This window comes from Emys orbicularis, chromosome 1 (genome assembly GCF_028017835.1).
Source record: "Emys orbicularis isolate rEmyOrb1 chromosome 1, rEmyOrb1.hap1, whole genome shotgun sequence".
Classification (NCBI taxonomy): domain Eukaryota; kingdom Metazoa; phylum Chordata; order Testudines; family Emydidae; genus Emys; species Emys orbicularis.
Genome location: NC_088683.1, coordinates 53872098 through 53894097, shown reverse-complemented (window position 1 = coordinate 53894097; position 22000 = coordinate 53872098). Strand labels below are relative to the sequence as shown.

At 40.2% G+C, this 22000-nt stretch overlaps 1 protein-coding gene across 1 annotated transcript in view; it reads right to left on the bottom strand.

Moving 5' to 3' along the window:
* The window catches only part of DOCK4 (dedicator of cytokinesis 4), a 306106-nt gene that overhangs the window by 185031 nt on the left and 99075 nt on the right, over window positions 1-22000 (bottom strand). Inside the window, exons 9-12 of the mRNA XM_065401620.1 lie at window positions 19572-19653; window positions 18817-18877; window positions 16129-16261; window positions 13615-13703 (exon numbers count right to left, since the gene is read on the bottom strand). Coding sequence (XP_065257692.1) covers window positions 13615-13703; window positions 16129-16261; window positions 18817-18877; window positions 19572-19653 — 365 coding nt within the window. The remainder of the gene's footprint in view (window positions 1-13614; window positions 13704-16128; window positions 16262-18816; window positions 18878-19571; window positions 19654-22000) is intronic.

Here is a 22000-nt window from a genome sequence, read left to right as displayed (position 1 = left end):
CCCAGGACTGCTGGCAGGCTGCGTTGAAACAACCAATCCAGCACTGCGGAGCCTGTCATTCCCGGAGTTTAGAAGCATCATTTGCATCAGAACACTAAACCCGCCCCCCGCCACAGTCTGCGTCCCCGGTTTAAAACATTCCCGCAAAAACAGTAAGAAAGAGAACCTTGTTCATTAACAAAACGGAACAGATTTTATTTGTTGGGAAGGTGGTGAAGGGGGTATGTAACTTGGAAGGATAGTCAACAGTAACTGGGTAAAGAAACGGGGGCAGGTTCAGCATCTGTGTCCACAAAGTAAACAGTCACTGGAGACCCTGCTCAGTCAGGAACCTGGCTTTCAAAGCCTCCCTGATGCACAGCGCGTCCCGCTGGGATCTTCTAATCGCCCGGCTGTCTGGGTGGGCGTAATCAGAAGCCAGGCTATTTGCCTCAACCTCCCACCCCGCCATAAAGGTCTCCCCCTTGCTCTCACACAGATTGTGGAGAACACAGCAAGCAGCTATCACAATGGGGATATTGGTCTCGCTGAGATCACAGCGAGTGAGTAAGCTTCTCCATCTCCCCTTGAGACGGCCAAAAGCACACTCCACCACCATTCTGCACTTGCTGAGCCGGTAGTTGAATAGTTCTTTCCCTGAGTCCAGTGCGCCAGTGTAGGGCTTCATGAGCCAGGGCATTAGCGGGTATGCAGGGTCCCCAAGGATGACTGTAGGCATCTCCACATCCCCAACAGTTACTTTGTGGTCCGGGAAGTAAAGACCTTCCTGCAGCCGTCTAAACAGACCAGAGTTCCTGAAAACCCGAGCGTCATGAACCTTGCCAGGCCATCCAACGTTGATATTGGTAAAACGTCCCCGATGGTCCACCAGTGCTTGCAGCACCATGGAAAAGTATCCCTTTCTGTTGATGTACTGGCTGCCCTGGTGGTCCGGTCCCAGGATAGGGATGTGAGTCCCATCTATAGCCCCACCGCAGTTTGGGAATCCCATCTCGGCAAAGCCATCTATGATGAGCTCCACGTTTCCCAGGGTCACTACCTTAGATAGCAGTAGCTTGACGATTGCCTTGGCTACTTGCATGACAGCAACCCCCACGGTAGACTTGCCCACACCAAAGTGGTTAGCGACGGACCGGTAGCTGTCTGGCGTTGCAAGCTTCCAGAGGGCTATGGCCACTCGCTTCTGGACAGTCAGGGCTGCTCGCATCCGGGTGTCCTTTCGCTTCAGGGCAGGGGACAGCAACTCACACAGTTCGAGGAAAGTCCCCTTCCGCATGCGAAAGTTGCGCAGCCACTGGGATTCATCCCAGACCTGCAGCACTATGCAGTCCCACCAGTCCGTGCTTGTTTCACGGGCCCAGAATCGCCGTTCAACAGTATCCACAAGACCCAGTGACAGCGAGATGTCCTGGGCGCTGGGTCTCATGTTCTCTGAGAGGTCGGAGCTAGTGTCCGACTTCATGCCGTCACGGTGGTGCCGTAGCCTCCTCTCCTGATTTATGTGCAGCTGCCTCTGGTACAGGTGGATGAGAAGCTGCGAGGCGTTGAGAACTGCCACAACTGCAGCGATGGTCGCAGCGGGATCCATGCTCGCACTGCTGTGGCGTCCGCGCTGTCAGTAATCAGAAAAGCGCGCGAACTGATTTCCCGCCGGCGCTTTCAGGGAGGGAGGGAGGGAGGGCGGGAGTGACGGACGGATGACGACAGGCGCCCAAAAGCACCCTCGACACATTTTTTTACCCAGAAGGCATTTGGGGCTCGACCCAGAATTCCAATGGGCAGCGGGGACTGCGGGAACTGTGGGATAGCTGCCCACAGTGCACCGCTTCCAATGTCGACGCTTGCCCCGTTAGTGTGGACTCACAAAGTCTCACAAAGTCGAATTACTGTCCTTAGTGTGGACACACACGTTCGACTTTGTAATATCGATTCCACATAGTCGAATTAACTAAAATCGAAGTACTCCCGTAGTGTAGACATACCCTAAGTCTTGGTGTGAGAGTCAACCTTCTTGACAAGAGGCTAGTGTTCTATCATCTGAAACATACTATTGTCTAATACTTTGATAGTATTGTAATAACTATGTGTATTACTTTACAATTATTATATATTTTTATTCTGTTTTATGGCTATTATACTAATATTTAAAACTTAGGTAAAGTGTGGTCTCCTTTTCCAGGTTTACTAGACACTTCACATTTGTAACTTCAGGCAAACTTCTAAAAATGATCTGAAAAATCATATTTACAGTGGCCTTATCCAAGTAGCTATTCAAGTTAAAACTGAAGAAATGGGGTTCAGCGGATAAAGAAAAGATAACATAAAAAGGCAAAACACAACAGAAAATAAAAAGTAGCAAAACTGTAAGTAAATCAATTTTTTCTGGTAGTAAACACAGATAAATATTAATTTTGTAATTTTCATTGGTACATCACGTAAGACCATTCACGTGGATAGATATGGTTTCCTCATAAAGCTCCTGCTTTCCTTCAAAGATTTTTTTTTTCAAAACTGGGCAGAAACCATCTGCTACTTTTAATGCAGGAAATGGATTACAACCAAAATACTTTCTGATAATTAACCCTTCCATGGCAATTGGTACAACAGGGTTTCTTTAATTACTTAGCATTGGATTGTTCCACCATTACCCATATTGAATAGTACTTACTCCATGAATAGCATAACTGAAAGTAAGGTAACTACTTGCCCCTATCTTTAGGGCCTGGACTCAGATGTTAGGCAACTAGACATTTGGTCAGCATGTTGATTCCTGACAGCAGCCACAGGGCCAGTGCAGAGCAGGAGCTTTGATCTGCATTCTGTTACCTGTGTTGCTTTAGCACAACGATAGGTATGGGGATAGCTAAGTGGTTTGAGCATTGGCCTGTTAAACCCAATGTTGTGAGTTCAATCCTTGAGGGGGCCACTTAGGGATCTAGGGCAAAATCAGTACTTGGTCCTGATAGTGAAGGCAGGGAGCTGGACTCGATGACCTTTCAGGGACCCTTTCAGCTCTATGAGATAGGTATTACTACCAGATAGCTAAGCCCCTTCATTTTCCGTTTAAACCGATTTTTACCAAAAATTTCCCAGGTTTTACAAAAAGTATTACTCATTTTTTTTCTGATTTTCACCCTACTTTTGTATGATTCAAATATATAAAAATAACTTATTTTATTAGGAAAATACAATACATTGCATGAGATACATGTATTATGATAATACGTTAGTCTGGGTGTATATGCAAAGTTGCCTGTTGAAGTAAGGCTATATATTAGTCTAGAAGATACATACAATAAACAAACAGGCGCGCACACAAGTTCTGAAGTGTGTGCAAATCTGAACATACTGATGAATCTCACACCCACCATGTACACATTTCAAGCTGTTAGAAGATAATGGTTTAAAGATTTGATACACTAAAATGGGAAGAAAACAAAAATCTGTATCAGAATACGTTTCAGAACACAAGGAAGTATTCAAAAGTTTTTAAAAAACAAAAACAGGAGAAAAGGATGAAGTTGAGTGTATGCGCTGCAAATGGTATGGTCCAATTATTAAATGTAAATATTTATAGGCTAATAGTCCTAAATGTACAACTGTAAACTGTTTATTCAAATGAGTTTTATTTGGGAATTAGAGATATATTGTTTTCTTAAACTCAGAAGTAGCATTGTGTTTCAAGTTTTGTTTTAGTTCTGCAGCAAACCACGCTCATGAACAGAATTCAAAGCATTAATCTACTGAACACTTTTCCCCCTGTCTTTCTGGCCACCAAAATAAACCCCAATAGTTACTCAAAAATATTATTAATAGTTTTTTGCACTGATTTTCACCTGTTTTTGTTGTGGTGGTAATAAACACTGATAAATTCCTGGGAAATATTAAATAAAATAAAAATTGAAAACAAAGGCCCCACAGATAGTAGATAATGTTTTCACCCCTCAGCTCATAGAGAGCCGAGAAGTGATGGCTACCCCACCAAAACCCAACAATGATTTGTCCATGAAGCTCGAACCTTACTTTCCTCCTCGGAGACAGGAATATGAGATGAAAAACTAAACAAAACATCTAGCTACTACCCATCCTGGCCTGTGACACGGGGGAGCAAGGACATAAGATCCATTTCCCCTTTGGAAAGAAACCAGGATGAAAATTTATGAGGATCACCAACCTTCAGGCTTCTGGAAATAAACCAATCAAGGAATTGGCAGTGTCTGTTCTAAGGGCTAAATACAAAAGCAGTGGAAAAATTTGACATTTATATTTAGTATGTAAGGAGTCAAATTCTGGTTTTGATGTGGATTTCTCTCTTTTCAGATGAGGAGAATAACTGAGTTTTTGAAGATAGAAAAACTGCCAGTTCGCTTTGAAAATTAGTCTCCACGAAGGTGGCAAGGCAAAGTGTTATGTAGAGAGTAAAGAGGCTGAAATGGGTTTTTGGATTAAGGGAAATCTCCACTAGGCTGCTTATTCCAGCTTTCTGTCCACATTTGCACTGACAGCAAGGCTGAGGACCTAGCACTGTGTATGTTTTCTTAAGGAGTGGAAATCCAGTAACATATATATCAGTAATCCAGAAACAGAATTTTCAAGCATTTTTTCCTTTCATCAGACAGCTACCACTAATCAAAAAGCATTCCCCTGATTCTGACTATACCTCCTATTGTTTACAAAACAACTATGAGTTGGTTGTTAAGGTGCAGTTCAGACTTCAGCTGGAGATGCAATAGGCAACTGTTTTTGCATAGTGGAAAGAAGTCTTGTTGCTTTGTTCAGCATCAGCACTTAAATAAATAATGATGCTGAACAAGAAAGAGGAAGATTCAAATGCAGGTTTTCCCTCTTCTTTTGATAAGTATAAGACATCGAACTCTGGTGGTGGTGGTAGTGGGGAAGATTCAGAGCTTGTCATGCTAGCTTTTGGAAGGAAAAGACTGAAGCTACATAATATGTATTATACACCGCATACAGTAATGCAACAATAATATTTTCCATGCGGTGTCAGCAAATCTATCTGAACATACTGGCAATCTCTTCAAAAAAGCTTTTCCCTGGCTGCTAAGCAACCACAGAGGAATTAATTTCATTAGTTAATGTGAAGGAAATAAAATTACTGTATAGCTACTGAATACTCCACTTATATTACTGTATAGCTACTGAAAACTCCACTTAGAATGACATCATTCTTGCTTGAATTACACGTCCAACTCTCTCTTTCACCCCTATCCCCCACACACATCATGGCTTTCTCAAAACAGGGCTGATCATCAATCATGCAGGCTTCAGTTACCAAACCTTCCTGTTATCTGTAACAAGTTCATGCCCCCCAATATCTTGTGCATTGAAAATTCATATAATTATATTATCCAAACCTGCTAACCGTCTTCTGGGACACATGAATAATTACATCTGAGCCACATTACTTCATGAGACTGGAATATAATATACAATATAGCTGAGTAAACAAATAGGATAAATTGTATTGTGATGCAAAATCATGACCCTACCATTTTTCAGGTTGACAATTTTCTGATTGTCCTATTATATTCAATGTTATGAGTCTCCTTTCTTCCCTAAGAACACTTTGGATCATATCTTTAAATAGTAAATCTGTTTTTCCTCAAAAGTGTACAGAGATGTACAAGACACACGATTGGGGCTATATAAATGCTTCTTTGCAGGGCTGAACTATGATCAGGGATACCATAATCCCAGGGCATTGTAAGGATAAGGATCCTGAGTCTGAGTTATGATGCCTGGAAGAACTGCAGTTCCTTGGTTATTCACAATAATCCTACACACTATAGGTGCTGCAGCTACATAAAGGGCCTGATCCTGTAATCCTTATTCACATGAGTAGTCTCCTTGATTTACGTGGAACTACTTGCCTGAATGAGGATTGATGGAGCAGGCCCTTTATGTAGCTGCATAATATGACTAGATTTTCAGATTAGAGCAAGAGCATTAAGGGTTTGCACACTGAATAGGAGTATGCCATCTACTGAATTTTTCACTAGTGCAATTATTAGCAGAACTGGCCTGAAATAAAATAGGAAAACAGCTCTTTTGTCAACTTGTTTAACTGTGAAATGCACCTGCAGTTATTTCAGTTGGCTGTATGCATAACTTGTAATAAGATGGTCATACAGCACAGTGCAGTAGACAATGTATTCACAACTGTACTTTTGGTATTAACATGGCTACTAGAAAGAACAACTTCTATTCCTCATTCAGATATTCTGGCTCCTCAGAAGCAGCACTCATAATCTCATAGACTTTAAGGCCAGAAGAAACCATCGTGATCATCATACTCCCTTCCCTCTGTTCCCTGCTGTTCTAGCATTCATCATCCTGCGCCTCTCCAACCCACCCTGGGATTATCATTTTCGTTGTAATCAATCCCATTGAGATTTTAAGATCCTTTAGGCAAAATCATTGGTTTGAATTAATCCCATGTGTAACTTCACTAGCAAAGAAGATACACTAGAGATGAATCTGGCCCATTGTTTTATGTGCCTGTAAATCACAGTGCACGCCAATGCCACAACTATATAACAGATTAAATAAAATGTATTAAAGGAACATTATGGTTGCAAAGTCAAGGACTCAAAGTTAGGAAATTCCAGAATTCTGGTTATGGGGCTAAATTGATGAGATTTCCCATATTAGAGACTGTGGGTAAATGTTGAAAGATATTTGGTTGCTTCCTACAGTAGGGGGTATGAGACCTCGTTCATTAAGGGCTGTGAAGTGCAGAGAATTAACACCAGTCAGTGGAAGAGCTGAGACTGGAACTTATGGTGACTGGAGACTGGAACTCTTGGGCCAAAGTAGGCAATGTCTGCAGCTACTGCAACATGTCCCCATCCAGAATTATAGCTCTACCTACCCACTAGGAACAGAGAACATGCTCAGTGGCATGGACATGCAGGGAACTCTTTGGGGCTGGGGCATGTTCAGTGGAGATTTTAGCAGCAACCCTTTCACAAACTATAAGAATATGTGCAGAGGGTGATTTTCAGAGGCTTATAACTTGTCCAATTCTACAGAGATTTTCACAGGGAAAGCAAAAGGCACTTCTGTGATCCGAGAACTATCTCCCTGCCCAATTTCAACTTCTTGTCCCAAAACATGGAAGCACTAGAGCGCTTCAAAGAAATTGTTGGATTTAAAAAAAAAATTGCCAAAATTATCCATTTTTCACTAGCCTTGAACCATTTTCACTTTTCTGAGAGTGAAGCAGAGAGATCAAGCATGGTACGTTTCAGTATGAATGGTTAAAGTATGGCAAAGTTATAAGCAACTGAAAATGGGTTTAAAACAAAGTGTGAGGCAATCTTAACTACAGGTGTAGTTACTGGCTCAACCCATAATATTGGAAATGTAATCGAAAATAAGCAAATTACATAACATTTTTTCAAATAAGGACTGGTAAAGACAGCTTGGGTTCCCCTCCCTACCCCCCACCAAATATTATTGATTATGATCATTCAAAGCTTTAGAAGACACTGAGAATACTTAAGCCATTATTTTAACCAAAATTTAATAAGCAAAGAGACAATGCAGTATCTTCCCACAGCTCACTTTCAAGGTGTTCCATTTGAAGGGATATTTGTGGTATACTGTGAAACAGCCCAAACTTTTGATTCTGAATACAAAGGGAGCTAACTGATTGGCTTTCACTAATGTCATACTCATGTCAATAATATCCAGTAAAAGGTTGGGTCTGATTTATCATTTTAAAAGTGATATATATATTGTTATTAGAGTGAAAGCTTTGCATGAAGCACATGTGCTGAGGATTACAGCAGATCTCAGATGGTTAAAAATCACTCTGCCATCAGCCTTGCGTCTCGAATCATACCACTACCCAAGGTATTCAATAACCACCCAGAAGAGCACTGTTGTCATGTCCTATTGCTTAATGAGTGATTCAGTGATTACCAAATAATGCCAATTTCGCTTTTCAGATAAGGAACTGAAATAAACAATATTAAGACTCATATCTCATGTTAATATCAATATTTACAGCAGCCCACTTTTATTAAAACAAACCACCTTTTGTAAACTGTGAATTTATCCAAATCTATTCAGAAGCAAGCCACCTGTTTAGAAACTGAAATTAACTGTTTACTGCTTATATTAATTTTATGTCTATGATTCTCTCACTGATTAAAACGAAACATATCAGATCTTCCATCTGTTTAACATCAAGAGGAATTATTTAAACTAATAATAATTTAAATAGCTTTTTCCACAGATTCAAATGGGCTGCTGAAAGGTATCCCATCAATCATTGCTCCTGCACCTTTCCCGGGATTCCAAATGAATGTATCTTAGGCAAAAAATACATGGTTTTAAGGTTTATTTTTTTTAAAATGCAGGCAAGTATGAACAGCCAACAGAACAAAACAAAACAGCTCTGTAGAGCCATAAATATTTTCATATAGCCCACAAAAATGTCAGGCTTGATAACTATATACATCCCCTCTACATTAGGAGTCACTCACAACCCATTAAGAACTTTAAGACAAATGTCAATTTTCTGAGTGACAAGGTGGGTGAGGTAATATATTTTATTGGACCAACTTCTGTTGATGAGAGGGATAAGCTTTTGAGCCACACAGAGCTCTTCTTCGGGTCTGGGAAAGGTAGTCCCAACCTCACAGCAAAATGCAAGGTGGAACAAATTGTTTAGCATAAGTGGTTAGCACAATTTTAAGGGACCTTTCAAAGTCAAGTGGCCCGTTAACACCTCTGCAGTCATGGGACTAAAAGGGGTGGTTAGTGGGTTACAGATTGTTATAATAAGACATAAATCCATGTGCCTCTGTTAAATCAAAACAGTGCCTCTGTTAAATCCATGGTTTTTAGTGTCTAGCAGATTTATGAATTTAAGCTCCCAGGCTCATTTTTTGAAAGCGTTGTGCAGGTTTTCTTTGAGGATGAGGACTGGCTAGGTCAGATACCTAGTGATTGCTTTGGGAAAAGCGTTCACCCATAGATAGATTTCAGAGTGGTAGCCGTGTTAGTCTGTATCAGCAAAAACAATGAGGAGTCCTTGTGGCACCTTAGAGACTAACAAATTTATTTGGGCATAAGTTTTCGTGGGCTATAACCCACTTCATCAGATGCATGGAGTGGAAAATACAATAGGCAGGTGCGGTGTATTTATATTTTCCACTCCATGCATCTGATGAAGTGGGTTTTAGCCCACAAAAACTTATGCCCAAATAAATTTGTTAGTCTCTAAGCTGCCACAAGGACTCCTCATTTTTTTTTTTTTTTTTTTTTTTTACGGGTGATAGAGTGTTTTTGTCACCACACCTACATTCATAGATCCAGTAACGACCCCAAAACATACCAAGAAAGCAGTCAGGCACTCAGCTACTACAGAATATGCTCTGAGGAGAAAGTCCGGGATATACACCTAAATACACTTAAAACCACCTTCATCAAACAAGGACACTCAACTATAGAAGTAGACCACATCATGGAACAGGCCAACCACATATCCTGAGAGAACTTGCTTCAATACAGAAATAAAAACCCCGCAGACCGCACACCCCTAGTTGTCACCTACCACCCCAAACTGGAACACATACGGAGCAACATCAATCACCAAAAACCAAACTTGATGGGGACCCCATGCTGAAAGAAATCGTTCCTGAACCTCCACTTTTGGCCTTCAAAGAACCCCAAACCTCTCCAAGCTCATCATCAGAAGCAAGCTCCCCCCAGACCAGGACACACTAACTAAAGCGGCCAGAACAACAGATGCAAAACCTGCAGACATATCTCCACTGCTACAATGATCAACACCCCCCACAACACCCCTTTCAAGATCCATGAATCCTACCCATGCCTATCACAACATGTGATGTGGTATACCTCATCCAGTGCACTAAATGCCCCAATAACAACTATGTGGGTGAAACCAGACAATCACTATGCTTTTGAAAGAACTCACACAGGAAAATAATAAAAGACAAAAACACCCTAACACCTGTATGTGAACACTTTTCACAAAACAATCATTTTATATCTGACCTATCAGTACTCATCCTCAAAGAAAACCTGCATAACACTTCCAAAAGATAAGCCTGAGAGCTTAAATTCATAACATTGCTAGACACTAAAAATGATGGACCGAACAGACACACTGGATTAATGGCTTATTACAACAATCTCACTACCCCCCCCCCTTTTGCAGAAGTGTTAACGGGCCACGCTACCTTGAATGGTTCCTTACAATTGTGCTAAACAATCTGTTCCACCTTGCATTTTGCTACGACTCTGGACAGAGAGGACCTGTGCTCAGAGACAAACAGTGCCTGCTGATAGTGGGGAGGCAGCTGGCTTCAGCGGTGTTACTGAGCATCCTGTCTGTGTGAGCATGCTCAGTACAAGCCAAGCAGCAAATCTGGTGGTGGGGGGGGGAAGGCCATGAGCCCGCATGCTCCCTCTCTCCCCAACGCATCGCCTCCGACTCCAGAAGTACCTTTTCCAGACCTGAAGAAGAGTTCTGTGTGGCTCAAAAGCTTGTCTCTTTCAGCAACAGAAGTTGATCCAATAAAAGATATTACCTCACCCACTTTGTCTCTCTAATATCCTGGGACCAACACGGCTACAACTACACTGCATACAATTTTCCGAGTGTCGTTTTTTTCCAGTGGCTTATGGGTCATGATATCATGGTTACTATTTTTGATGGTCGAAATGTGTTACATATTTGCAAACATTTTTAAATGAAATAATTCAAACAAAGAACAAGATACCTGGGTTTTTCCAAATTAATTTGTATATTCAAAACTCAGAGTAACTTCAACTTCAGTTCAACAGTTTATTCCAATAGGTGGTGCTAGTAATTTCTGCATTAACTGTAATAGCTATTCCTTTCCTACTCTGTTAGCAGGCTCTGATGTGAAATGTAAATTGCTGTGCACTCACAAATGAAACTGAGAAAAAGTAAATTACTTTTACTTTTATCGGAAGCTGAACAAACTCCAGTATTTAAAGTGGACCCTGTCCAGAAACATACAGGGAGACCACACATCACAATATCAAACGCATTAACAATCAGAAGGGTTTACCACAGAAATATACCCAGGCAATTCTGTTTGAAGAATAAAATCTTCCTGGGGAGTGTGACTACCAAGTAGCAGGCATTCACATTTGCACCAATAGTAAATATTCCTATCTCATTTTCAGAATATTTTTTACTATACATCTCAAAGAGCATTTGTCGTAGAGGGCGTATTGTATTCCAAATGTCAAATTCTAGCCCACCATCCTAAATACAAATTGTCCAATATCACTGCAAACACTTAATACTTTGGTGCTACTATTTTTTCCTTCCACTTCCATAGAGGGGTGACGCTCGGTGTCTGAGGAACCCAGAAAGTAGGTTTATTATATACACTGAATTCACAAACAAATATTCTCTTTGCATCATAATATCCTTGCAAAAAAATTTAAATGACAAGATACGGCTATCGTAGCTCGGCTTCATATTAAATTATAGAGCCTTAATTAGTGTCATTTTAATTCAATTAATTTGAATCTTTAAAAATGAAATGGAGCATTAGAGCTTTTTTCCCCTCACACCTCGCTGAAGACCATGTTTCATGTAACTTTTCACTACAAGCTTCACGTTCACAAATCGAGTTAACTGAACTGTACAGGCCTATTTAATCTAATAAATTTATGGGTTTACAACTTCAAATGATAAAAAATTGCAGTGAAACATAACATTAAATTGAAAATTAGCTCATCTGAGTTTATTCTGCAGTTAAATTTAAAAGAATGCATTTTCAGGACCAACATGGAAGAAAAAGGATTTGAAAGCAAAAACTAAGGGCTTGTCTGCACAGTGGGATAGTGCGCTCTATAGGGGTGTGATTCCTAAAGCGCACCAATGTGCTGCATGTTAATTGGTCCATATAGACCCTGCTGGTATGCACTAAACATTCCCTATAGCACTTAAAAGTAGCACTGTACTTGTTAAAGCGCACTAGGAAACCTTTAGTGTGCACCAGCAGGGACTACATGGATCAATTAAGGTGCATCACATTAGTGTGCTTTAGAAATCACACGCTTGTAGAGTGCATTACCCCACTGTGTAGACAAGCCCCGAGTCATTGTAGTATACGTCTATGGGTTCGTCTACACTAGAATTAGACAACTGTAGGGTTACCATATTAAACAAATAAAAAAAGAGGACCCTCCACGGGGCTCTGGCCCCGCCCATTTCCCACCCCCAGCCCCGCCCCAACCCCGCCCCTTCCCCGCCCTAACTCCGCCCCCTCCTCCTTCCCACTCCCAGCCACGCGAAAAGGGCTGCCCGAGCGCTACCGGCTTCACGGTTTGCCGGGCAGCCCCCAGACCCTGCGCCCCCGGCCGGCGCTTCCCCTGCGCCGCTGGAGCCCGGGAGGGGAAGTGCCCGGCCGGTGGCTGGGGTCCGGAGGCATGGGGGCTGCCCGAAGCCCACAGCGCTCGGGCAGCTCGGCTCTTAAACAGAGCCGAAGAGTCAGGGGAGGAGCAGAGCAGCCGCGGGAGGGGAAGTGCCCGGCCGGCATTTTCCCGGACATGTTCCGCTTTTTGGCAATTCCCCCCGGACGGGGGTTTGATTGCCGAAAATCCGGACATGTCCGGGAAAAACTGGACGTATGGTAACCCTAGACAACTGCAGCTGGCCTATGTTGCAAGGTGGGAAGGTCCCAGAGTGTGGGCTCCAGCCTGAGCCCAGAAGTCTACACAGCAATGAAAAAGCCCCGCAGCCTGAGTCCTGGAAGCATGAGTCAGCTGGCATGGGCAAGATGCAGGTTTTTAATTGCATTATAGACTTACCCTATCTTTCCAGCTAGAAGAGGTTTGATTGCTTTCCTGTAGTGGTTAAAAAAAATTGCCAATTCCAGGAAGCATGTAAATCCCAGAGTCTCCTGTCTGGCAATACAGAGCAGTATTACAAGACCACTAGGCCAACTGTCTCTGTCCCTTAACATTGCTTATTGCTCTTCCCACTTTATCCATTCTGATGACAGCGCCTGGATGCTGGCTATGGAGGCATAGCAAACACTTTAGATGCCAACAAAATGGATGTCCCTCACCTAGTCAGCAAGAGGTTTTGTGAACAGTGTGGTGGCCTCCCACTTCCCCTTGCCTAGAGATTTTGATGTATCATGTCAACAACGTGAGGAGTTTTCTATTTATAAGTCAAGATCAGCAGTATTATTGACCAGGCAGTACTTCCAGTAGGATATCAAACACCAGCTGATGATTTAGCCTTATATGTGACTACTACATCTAGAGACTTGACTGTAATCAAGGTTGAACAGCAACTTGGCACCCTTTCAAAATAAAAGTTACTAATCAGTTGCTTCTGTAAGGGAATTCAGTGATGTGCTTTTAGGTTTTTAAGTTGCAGATGAAAGGCAGGATGTGCAACTGCTGTGACACTCCAAGTTTTACCCAATACAATAACAGTAACAATAGCATTCCCTTTTCATGAGTGGAAAAGTCATAAACCCTTCAAAAAGAAAAAGGTTTATTTGTAAAACTTTAAAAAATAACTAAAATAATGCAATAGAACATATTGCAACATACACTCACCAGCATTGGAACCTGTCAAGTTGTAACGAACATTTAGCTTTTTGATGATGTTTTCATGGATCTGATACCAATCACTCTCGGTGTTGCACCTATGAAAATGGTAACACTCTTAAATCTGAAATGAGAGCTCACAGTTGTCAGACCCACTGTAACAAACTTAACTGGCTTCTCCAAATAAATTCTCTTCTGCTCACCAACTAGCAGCTTGAGATTTATCTAAATCAACAGGTCATATTGTTGGCACAATGTGTGTTTTGGCATGATGCCCAATGAAACAGCTTCCCAGAACAGGGAGCAGTATCATGGCAGCACTCAGATGCACTGGGTTGAGGATGTCAATGTAGGAATGCTCGCTTTGCATGGGAAAATTTGAGCATAAGGGTGTCCTTGGTGGCACTCAGTAATTCAGCTACTGCTCAATTACTCATGTGTATTAATCCCTTCTTCATCATCTCTAAATTACAGTGAAACCTGCCTAACATGACCATTCAAGAGCTCAGCAGAAACAGGACATCTAGTAGAGATGGTGTTTAACTAAAGGGCAAAAGAAAGTATGTTCTTAGTCTCACAGGGATAGGAGGCTGCCTATAGGAGAAAGCCATTTGAATAGATTAAAAATACTGTAGGTACAAAAGCGTCTTGCCACAACTTTAAAATATAGCATTTTCAGTTGCTTTAATTTAAAGTGTTTGAATTCCATAATCTGACCAATATTTGAGAAATATTCCACAGAACTTTTTCTTGTCATTTAGACTAAAGTTAGTCTTAGTATCAAATTTGTCCTGTTTTATCTGAACTGAAGTACTAACGCCATATTTATTTTTACCAACGACAGACTTTGAAAGTGGAATTCAACTGTCCAACAAATACATTAACAGTGTGCTATCCAACAGAGAGCACTTTAATCTAGACTGACAGAAAATTAAAGTAAAATAAAAGTCAGCCACCTGTCCACCGTCATACTAAATTGCCGTCAGAAGCACTGCTTCCAGCAGTTCTAATTCAGCACAGTGGGGAATAAGAGACAGTTGAAGGGCTGCTTTTTAGAGACTGAAGTGTCTTCAAGGCTAAAGTACTAAACTTTACTGGAAGAGGAATCCCTTAAGTGTCTGACTAGTGTATCTCAGTTTATACCCTTAGAATAGATCATTCCACAAAATATTTCTTAACTTATTGAGCCCAAGGTCAGCGGGGAATTCTATGTTCTGTGTCACTGCATCCAGGAAATTGAACTTTCTTCCTATCTACTGTCTGCCAAAATCTCATTTGCCGTTTAATAAATCCATGCATTTAAAATAATTAGATTTTGAGTGAGATGTTTTGGTTTTCCAGTCCCCTGCACTTATGGCATTGTTAATATTTTACACTTTTTGCTATTGCAGTTTTGTAATTGTTTTGCATCATTATATATAAATGATTGCCCTGCCTACTACTTTCTGATAAAGTACTCTTGGCAGACATTTGGGTGGTACAAGGAACTCCAAAGAAGTCCCCCAAACACTTCACATTGCCAGATAAAGATAGGCAGAGAAATTGCTATAATTAAGGTTGTTTAAGCATTTCCATTCTAATCCCCCATTTTCAGTGGCTTTTAAAACTTTCTGAAACTTACCCCTCTCAAGCTCAAGTCTTCCAGGTTTAGGCTTTGCCCAAAGGAAAATCATTTTGGAAAATTGGAGCGAAAGCAATTCAACTATTTTTGAGTATGAGTAGAGTGAAAGACAAAACACACGTTCATGGTTATCAAAACACTTCTCGGCCACTGAAAACTTATGGGTAGAAAGTGGCAATTTGACAGGGAGAGGAAGTGTGTAGGAATACGAACTATGAACAAATGAAAAATCACACTCTAGGAAAGCAAAGTACATTTTTCAGGGAGCTCTTGCAAAACTTGTAAAGTGTGCACTAAAGACGACCTGGCTGTAGATGAATGCATGGCTTAGCTGCACAGTGAAAACTCTAGTGATGGTGTGCAGCGAATTGTTCACTGTGTTTCTTGTAAAATAGCACACTAAATGAAATTACACAGGCCTCAATCCTGCAAACTTAACAGGACTGTTTGCATGATCAAGGCCTATAGGTGTAGAAAACAGTTATGATATCCTATTGCATCATTTGATAATTGTATCCAATCAGGGCCAGATTAAAGTAACACATGCACCCCAAACTCACATATTTCCTGACTTCTGAATGTTTAATTGTGCAATTTTTTTTAACATAATATTTTCATTTTTGAAAAAACAAACGAATTGATGGAAGTTTTACAAACTGCGACAAAAATGGTGAAAAATTCTGAATTTTTTATGAATTTTTTTAGGAAACCCTTTCCCTAGTCTTTGACCAGCTCAAAAATATACTATTTTATATTATGGGGGATTAGAATGGAAATGCTTAAACAACCTTAAAGGACTAAAGCCCTTTACTTACACTAATTAAAAGCCATTGCTTCTTGGTACAGACTGATATAAATGGACTCCAAAACTCTTAATAAATTAAAAGGAAACAATCTCTTACATGTATACTTTTAAGATAAGGTCATCCTTTGAGTCTCCTGCCAGTAGATCTGCAATGCTGAGGACTGCACAGCCAAAGGGCCGTCGGTACTGTACGTTGCAAGCATTTTTCTTTTCTCCAGCTCCCATTCGGCCTGTCAAATATAACAAAAATATGATGCATAATCCACTAAAATGCCTCCTTCTAAAGCCACAGAGGAGGGAGACCAGCTCAGCTGATACCTGTAGATAATGTAATGGTTTTTATGAGATTATGGCAAGCGTAGTGGTTACAAATCTCCTCCATCTTTTCATATTTTCCACTTAAATTAGAACAGTAGAAAATATGAAAAGTGCATTACACTTATAGTGCATTTGTAAGGTCCAAAACTGAGGGGAAACTGGTTACCTTCTCCTGACCTCCCCTATCATATACTTCTTGTTTCATATCCAGTAACTATATTCGATTGGGCAATGCTGCACCAAATTTAGCATTCAGGTATCATGTACTACCGGACATTACGTTTTATCACATTTGTAAATATTATTTCACTACAGTTGTTGTTAATAGTCCTCTGCCCTGTGACTGATAGGAAGTGCTGTCTCTGGCGATGACAATTAAGCAGACAGGTGCTGCCCCCATAAGAGGCAATTCAGTAGCATGGGGATAAGTGGACTAATGCAAGAACAGCTATTAAAGATGAAAGACAAGAGGAAAGAACAAAAAGAAGAGGAAAGATGCTGAAGTATAAGAAAGCAAATAAGTATAAAGAAACAAACAAAGAAGCAAAAGGAAGTAGTGATGGAAACCAGACTTTTTTCTAACATTCTTTCCCCTTTGATTCAAAAACAATAGCCCAACTGCATGAACAAAGCAATAGCCCAACATTCAGCTGCATGTCTTGCATCAAAATAGAGGGGAATCCCTTCCTTTACCTAGTCTGCTCAATCACAGCTATGCACCTTTTCTACCAGGTGCATATGCGTTTGATGCCAATTTCTGAAATGAAAAGCACCTGGTCATAGCTGTTGTCGGAAAATGCCTCCCCATAACATTTCCCTGCATCACAGCAGCTAGGAGAGTAATCTTTCATTTTCACCAAGTACCTTGTCCAAATCTTATTTTAATCTAAATATTTCAGCAAGTGTCCTTGGTCTTTCAATAGCTCTCTCTCATAATCCCACATCAGTGCTATGTTTATGCAATGACAAATGGCAAACTATTTATGACTCTGCAGTGTTTCTTGTTCCTTCTCTCTCTTTGGAATAAAAAGATGCTGGGTTCCCTACTGAAGGCCCTTAAAAACTGCATTGGCCTTTCAGACGGTCTGATTGCGGAGCTATGAAACATATAGAAACTATTTCAACTTTACAGAATCAGAAGACATAGAGGCTTTGAATTGATGCAACTGAAATAGCATATGCAGTGACTACAATATCAAGACTGTCATACAAAATTCATAGGCATACTTTCTGGAATCTTAAACTGATCTAAATGCAAAGACTTGAGGTTTTTTCCTTGCTCTAAAAGTCTAGATTGTCAATATTTTAGAAAAATGGTGAAACAAGGAGGATTCTATATCTTGCCCTTATTTTAAAGGTTTATTCTTACCAACTTGGCGGATGGCTCAAAAGTTAACATTTTACACCATTTTTGCCTCAAAATTGTTTACCACCCAATTTCCTACATCTTACCCATTAAATGAGTATATGTCTCCCAGCTTTGAAGTCCTGGTGACACACCACAACCATATAAAAAGGAAAAAAGTATACAGAAAAGATCTGAGACACATTGCTTATTCTGTATTAAGACAGGTGTGTATTACAGTATCCAAACCCAGCATGCAGTACAGAGGATTATTACAACAAAAATAAAATACTCTTCAAAAAATCAGAAAGAAATGAAGGTACACTTAGTGCTGTACATCAACTATATCATTATTTTACAGGCAACAATGCATATCTCTAAGAAGAGAAATACTCAGGAATGATGTGAAGATTATCGGAGTTAACTCAATATAGCCTCAAGACAATTTCTTAAAGAAATAGATTAAATAAAGTACATGCTCTTCACTTCTACAGATCTTAAACATTGTCTTTGGAGGCAATCAGATTTGTTCATATCATATGTTAAAATTTTTTTAAAGGGAACAACATCTCCTCCATTGCAGTTTCTTTTCCCTTATCCCACGAAAAGGACACTGAATTCGTTTGAACTATTTAAAAGAACGGGTACACATTGTCATCAGTCCATTTATACTAATTAGGTCTGCTAAATTTCCAGACAAGTTGTTCTACTAGTGCAACATGCCTGAAATTACTCTGTGGGAGTAAAGCAGGTTTTTTCAACTCCTTTTAAACTCATTCATTATGCTAAGACAGTTCATATGATAGGCATGCATGTGCTTTTTGGTATTAATGAGAATAGTATCCTATATTGTTATAGGGTACTCTGTCCTTAAGGGATTATAAATTTAGCTTCTTAAAGCGTTTAAAATATTAGCACAGAGCAATGCTGGGAAATTCTAGGCACACTTTATTTGCTATTGTGTATCAGAATGTAAGCACATTCTTTTCAAAGCTTACTCAGACATACAACCAGCGAATATGACAGATGCCATAAGCAAAACTCAAGCACATGGTCTTTCCTTTATTTACTGCCCAATGCCTTCCAAATGTACAGTTTATGCTGGCAAGCTGTCGTACATACCTATGCGGATAATGTGCACAGTGATGTAGATGTCCTTCCTGAGTTCACTGCTACTCAAATCCTGCAGAGAATCAGAGTCTCATTATTTTTGACCCACAATTAAAATATGACATTTAAAGATCTTAGCATATTACTATATGTGCCAATGAAAGTGATAAATGAACACGGAGTGCACTTTTAACAGAGGATTTGTTACAATACAGTATTGAAAAATTACATCCTTGAATACTTTAAATTTGTGGCCTTGCAGGAGTATGGGCAACTTCTGTCCTAAAATGCTATGGAACAGATTGTGCCCTGCTGCATCAAGGCTGCAGAGGGGCAGGACGCAAGGAGCTCCCTCGTGCGCCCCTGCACATCAGTGATGCATGACTGCAGTCCCTACACTCTTTAAAGCACAAGGATTGCTGTCTCCAAGCAACCCCTAGGTGCAGGAGAGGCAAGGAGGAGGAGGGGCTGCCCAGCCTTGCAGGGAGGAGTATGCTGTACCTGTGCACTGGGAAAGCACCAGAAAGCAGGCAGAATTATTTCTGGTGTTCCCCCAGGTGTTGTGCAGCACTGCAAGACCTTTAGCATTGGTCTGTGCCTCAGTGACACAACAGAATCTTTCATTAGGATTCAAATCAATAGCCAATCAAACAGCTCCGACACAGCACTGAACTATTTAATTACACAATAGTTAATTTACTCCATCTTTTATTTAAAATATTCAGCACAATTGCATGAAATGAGCATAAAGAATGCGTAAAGCTCACCACAAAGAGAGAACAATGTCTTTCTGGCTTCTCTGGACATTTTGGCAAACCATTCCTATTCAGTCTTAAAAAAAACCTCTCGCTGCAAGAAAATAAATAGAGTAGGCTGAGTAATGTTAAGGCAAATGAGACTTCATTCTGAATTTCTTTCAAGGTGAAATCTTCCTCAAAATATAGAATGAAATTTCTAAGAACTTGATAACAACAAAAAAGTATACTGAATGTTGATGTATTGTTTGTTGTAATTACAACATATCCGAAATTAAATACAATTATTTTTTGGGCTGTGATTTTGTAGAATTGTATTCACTTCCTGTGAAATGATGTACATACACAGAAATACAAAACTATAAAATCTAGGTACACTGGACATTATTACAGAAGGTATGCAATATGTTGGTACGGATTCTAACTGTGCGGGTATTGGCATAATCACACAAACTGCCATTCAGTCACTATCTTTCTCACAGATTAATAAAATTGTCAGAGGAAAAGGTAATAGGTAAGATGATGTTGACAATATTTGTCCCTACTATTAAACTTTAACTTCCACCCTCCCTAATGTAGCTAGACTGGACGGATTTTAGTAGACTATGGAATAAGAGCCTTTATAGCTGCAGTCAGGAAAGCATTATTTCCAGAATTCTGCCTTTAAAATCTGTCAGTGTTTGCTAAATGCTACTGTGGAAACAAGTATCAAAACAAAGAGTTTGGCAAATTTAACACTGCCTCTGCTAAAGCAGAGAGAATGAGAGAATTTTAGAGCCACTGAGGGGGCAGGACCTATGAAAAAGGGGAGAAAGGGTATTTGTTACATTAAGGAAAGATTCTCACAGAATTTTAATGGGAGTTGGATCAGGCCCATAGGAAGGTTCACTATATGAAACAGGCAATTCATGTGTGGAGGAAGTTTACAAGAGAGTCAGAACCCTCCATGCGTTGGACCTATTCTAATGGGATGGGTCATAACCCTATTTTTAAAGGGTGGAAGCAACAGGGTCACAAATAGTATGATGTGCAGAAAATCTATCTTTTCTTCCACACTCCCCCCCACCCCCAGCCAAGCAGCTGTCTGGATACCCCAAAGTTATCAAATAAATTACCAAGAGATCATCCTGTACATACATTTTTAACTACAGCTTTCTCAGCTGTTTCTATCTCTTCTGCCTACGGCCAAGGCCCAAACATTTTTGCCTATGTTTTATACTAATATATATCTTTTAAAAACAGCAGCAGGAATATTTATAGGAATATGCCGGATGAGGTACAAAACCCTGAAGACGAGTTAAATCTTTATTGTTCTGTCATTCCCTATTCACAAAATCTGGAGACCAACCATTTAATCAAAATCATATTTAACCTGAGCTACAGTTGGGTGTTGGTTTAATTTGTATAAGTCAGCCAACCTGGGCAGTTTGAATCCCCAGGTACTTAGACTTTTTATTGGAATAGTTCATTTTAAACCACATTCCCCATTTGTAGCTACCCAGTTTCCCATTTGATGGCAGAATAAGTGGAAGCTAAGAGTAGGTAGTCTAAACTCTTGTATATTTCATAGTCAGAGACGTGGAAATGCCATTTCTCAAGCACATACAGATACTTTAGTATATAGCCATCTCATCTCCATGGTAACTTTAAAAGAGGGTTTAAAAATAAGGTCACTCAACATTCTGTGCAAAATCCAACTGTTTTCTGCTGCATATGAATTTAAAAGATGAAGTGTTTTTCAAAATTTTAAAAAAAATTAGCTCATTTTAATACAAATACAATACACTAAAAGAGTGCTGTTATATCAGATGCTGCATCACCGGGCTCTACATAAACTTAAAGTTAGCACTCACCATAGCAAGAATATTACTGTGTGTATTATATAGCGCTTAGGAGACGCAGTCGTTGGCCAGGATCTCATTGTGGTAGATGCCATACAAGCACAGAACAAAAAGATGGTTCTTATCCCACATTGGCTACACACCCTGTCTCTATGATCTGCAACCAGCAATGAATCTGAACTGTGTCAATATAATTTTAGTCCAGGCAACCAACAAGGCTGTTCTGAATTTCACCGCCTTATCTCCAGTCTATAGACCTGTCCATCAGTCATGCGTATCAGCAGCAGTGGATGTTTCACTGAATGATTTGTGCTTAAAGCAGGCAAATGGAAATGATTGTCCCAAACAAGAACAGCAGCTTCCAGGAAACTGGGTCTTTGGCAGACTTATGGTGTTTATAAACAGTTTTTATAGGCTGGCAAATGTTGAAAAAATATGCATGCCCTCCAAAACCCAGTGCCTGTTGTAACAGCTTACTGTACATTCACATATCACTTCATCTTTCAGATAATCCATTCATTCCTGCTCTATACCTTCTCATATAGCTAAATAGCTTGTTATCGCTTACACACGCTTGAAAAATTTACTCAGCATCTCATA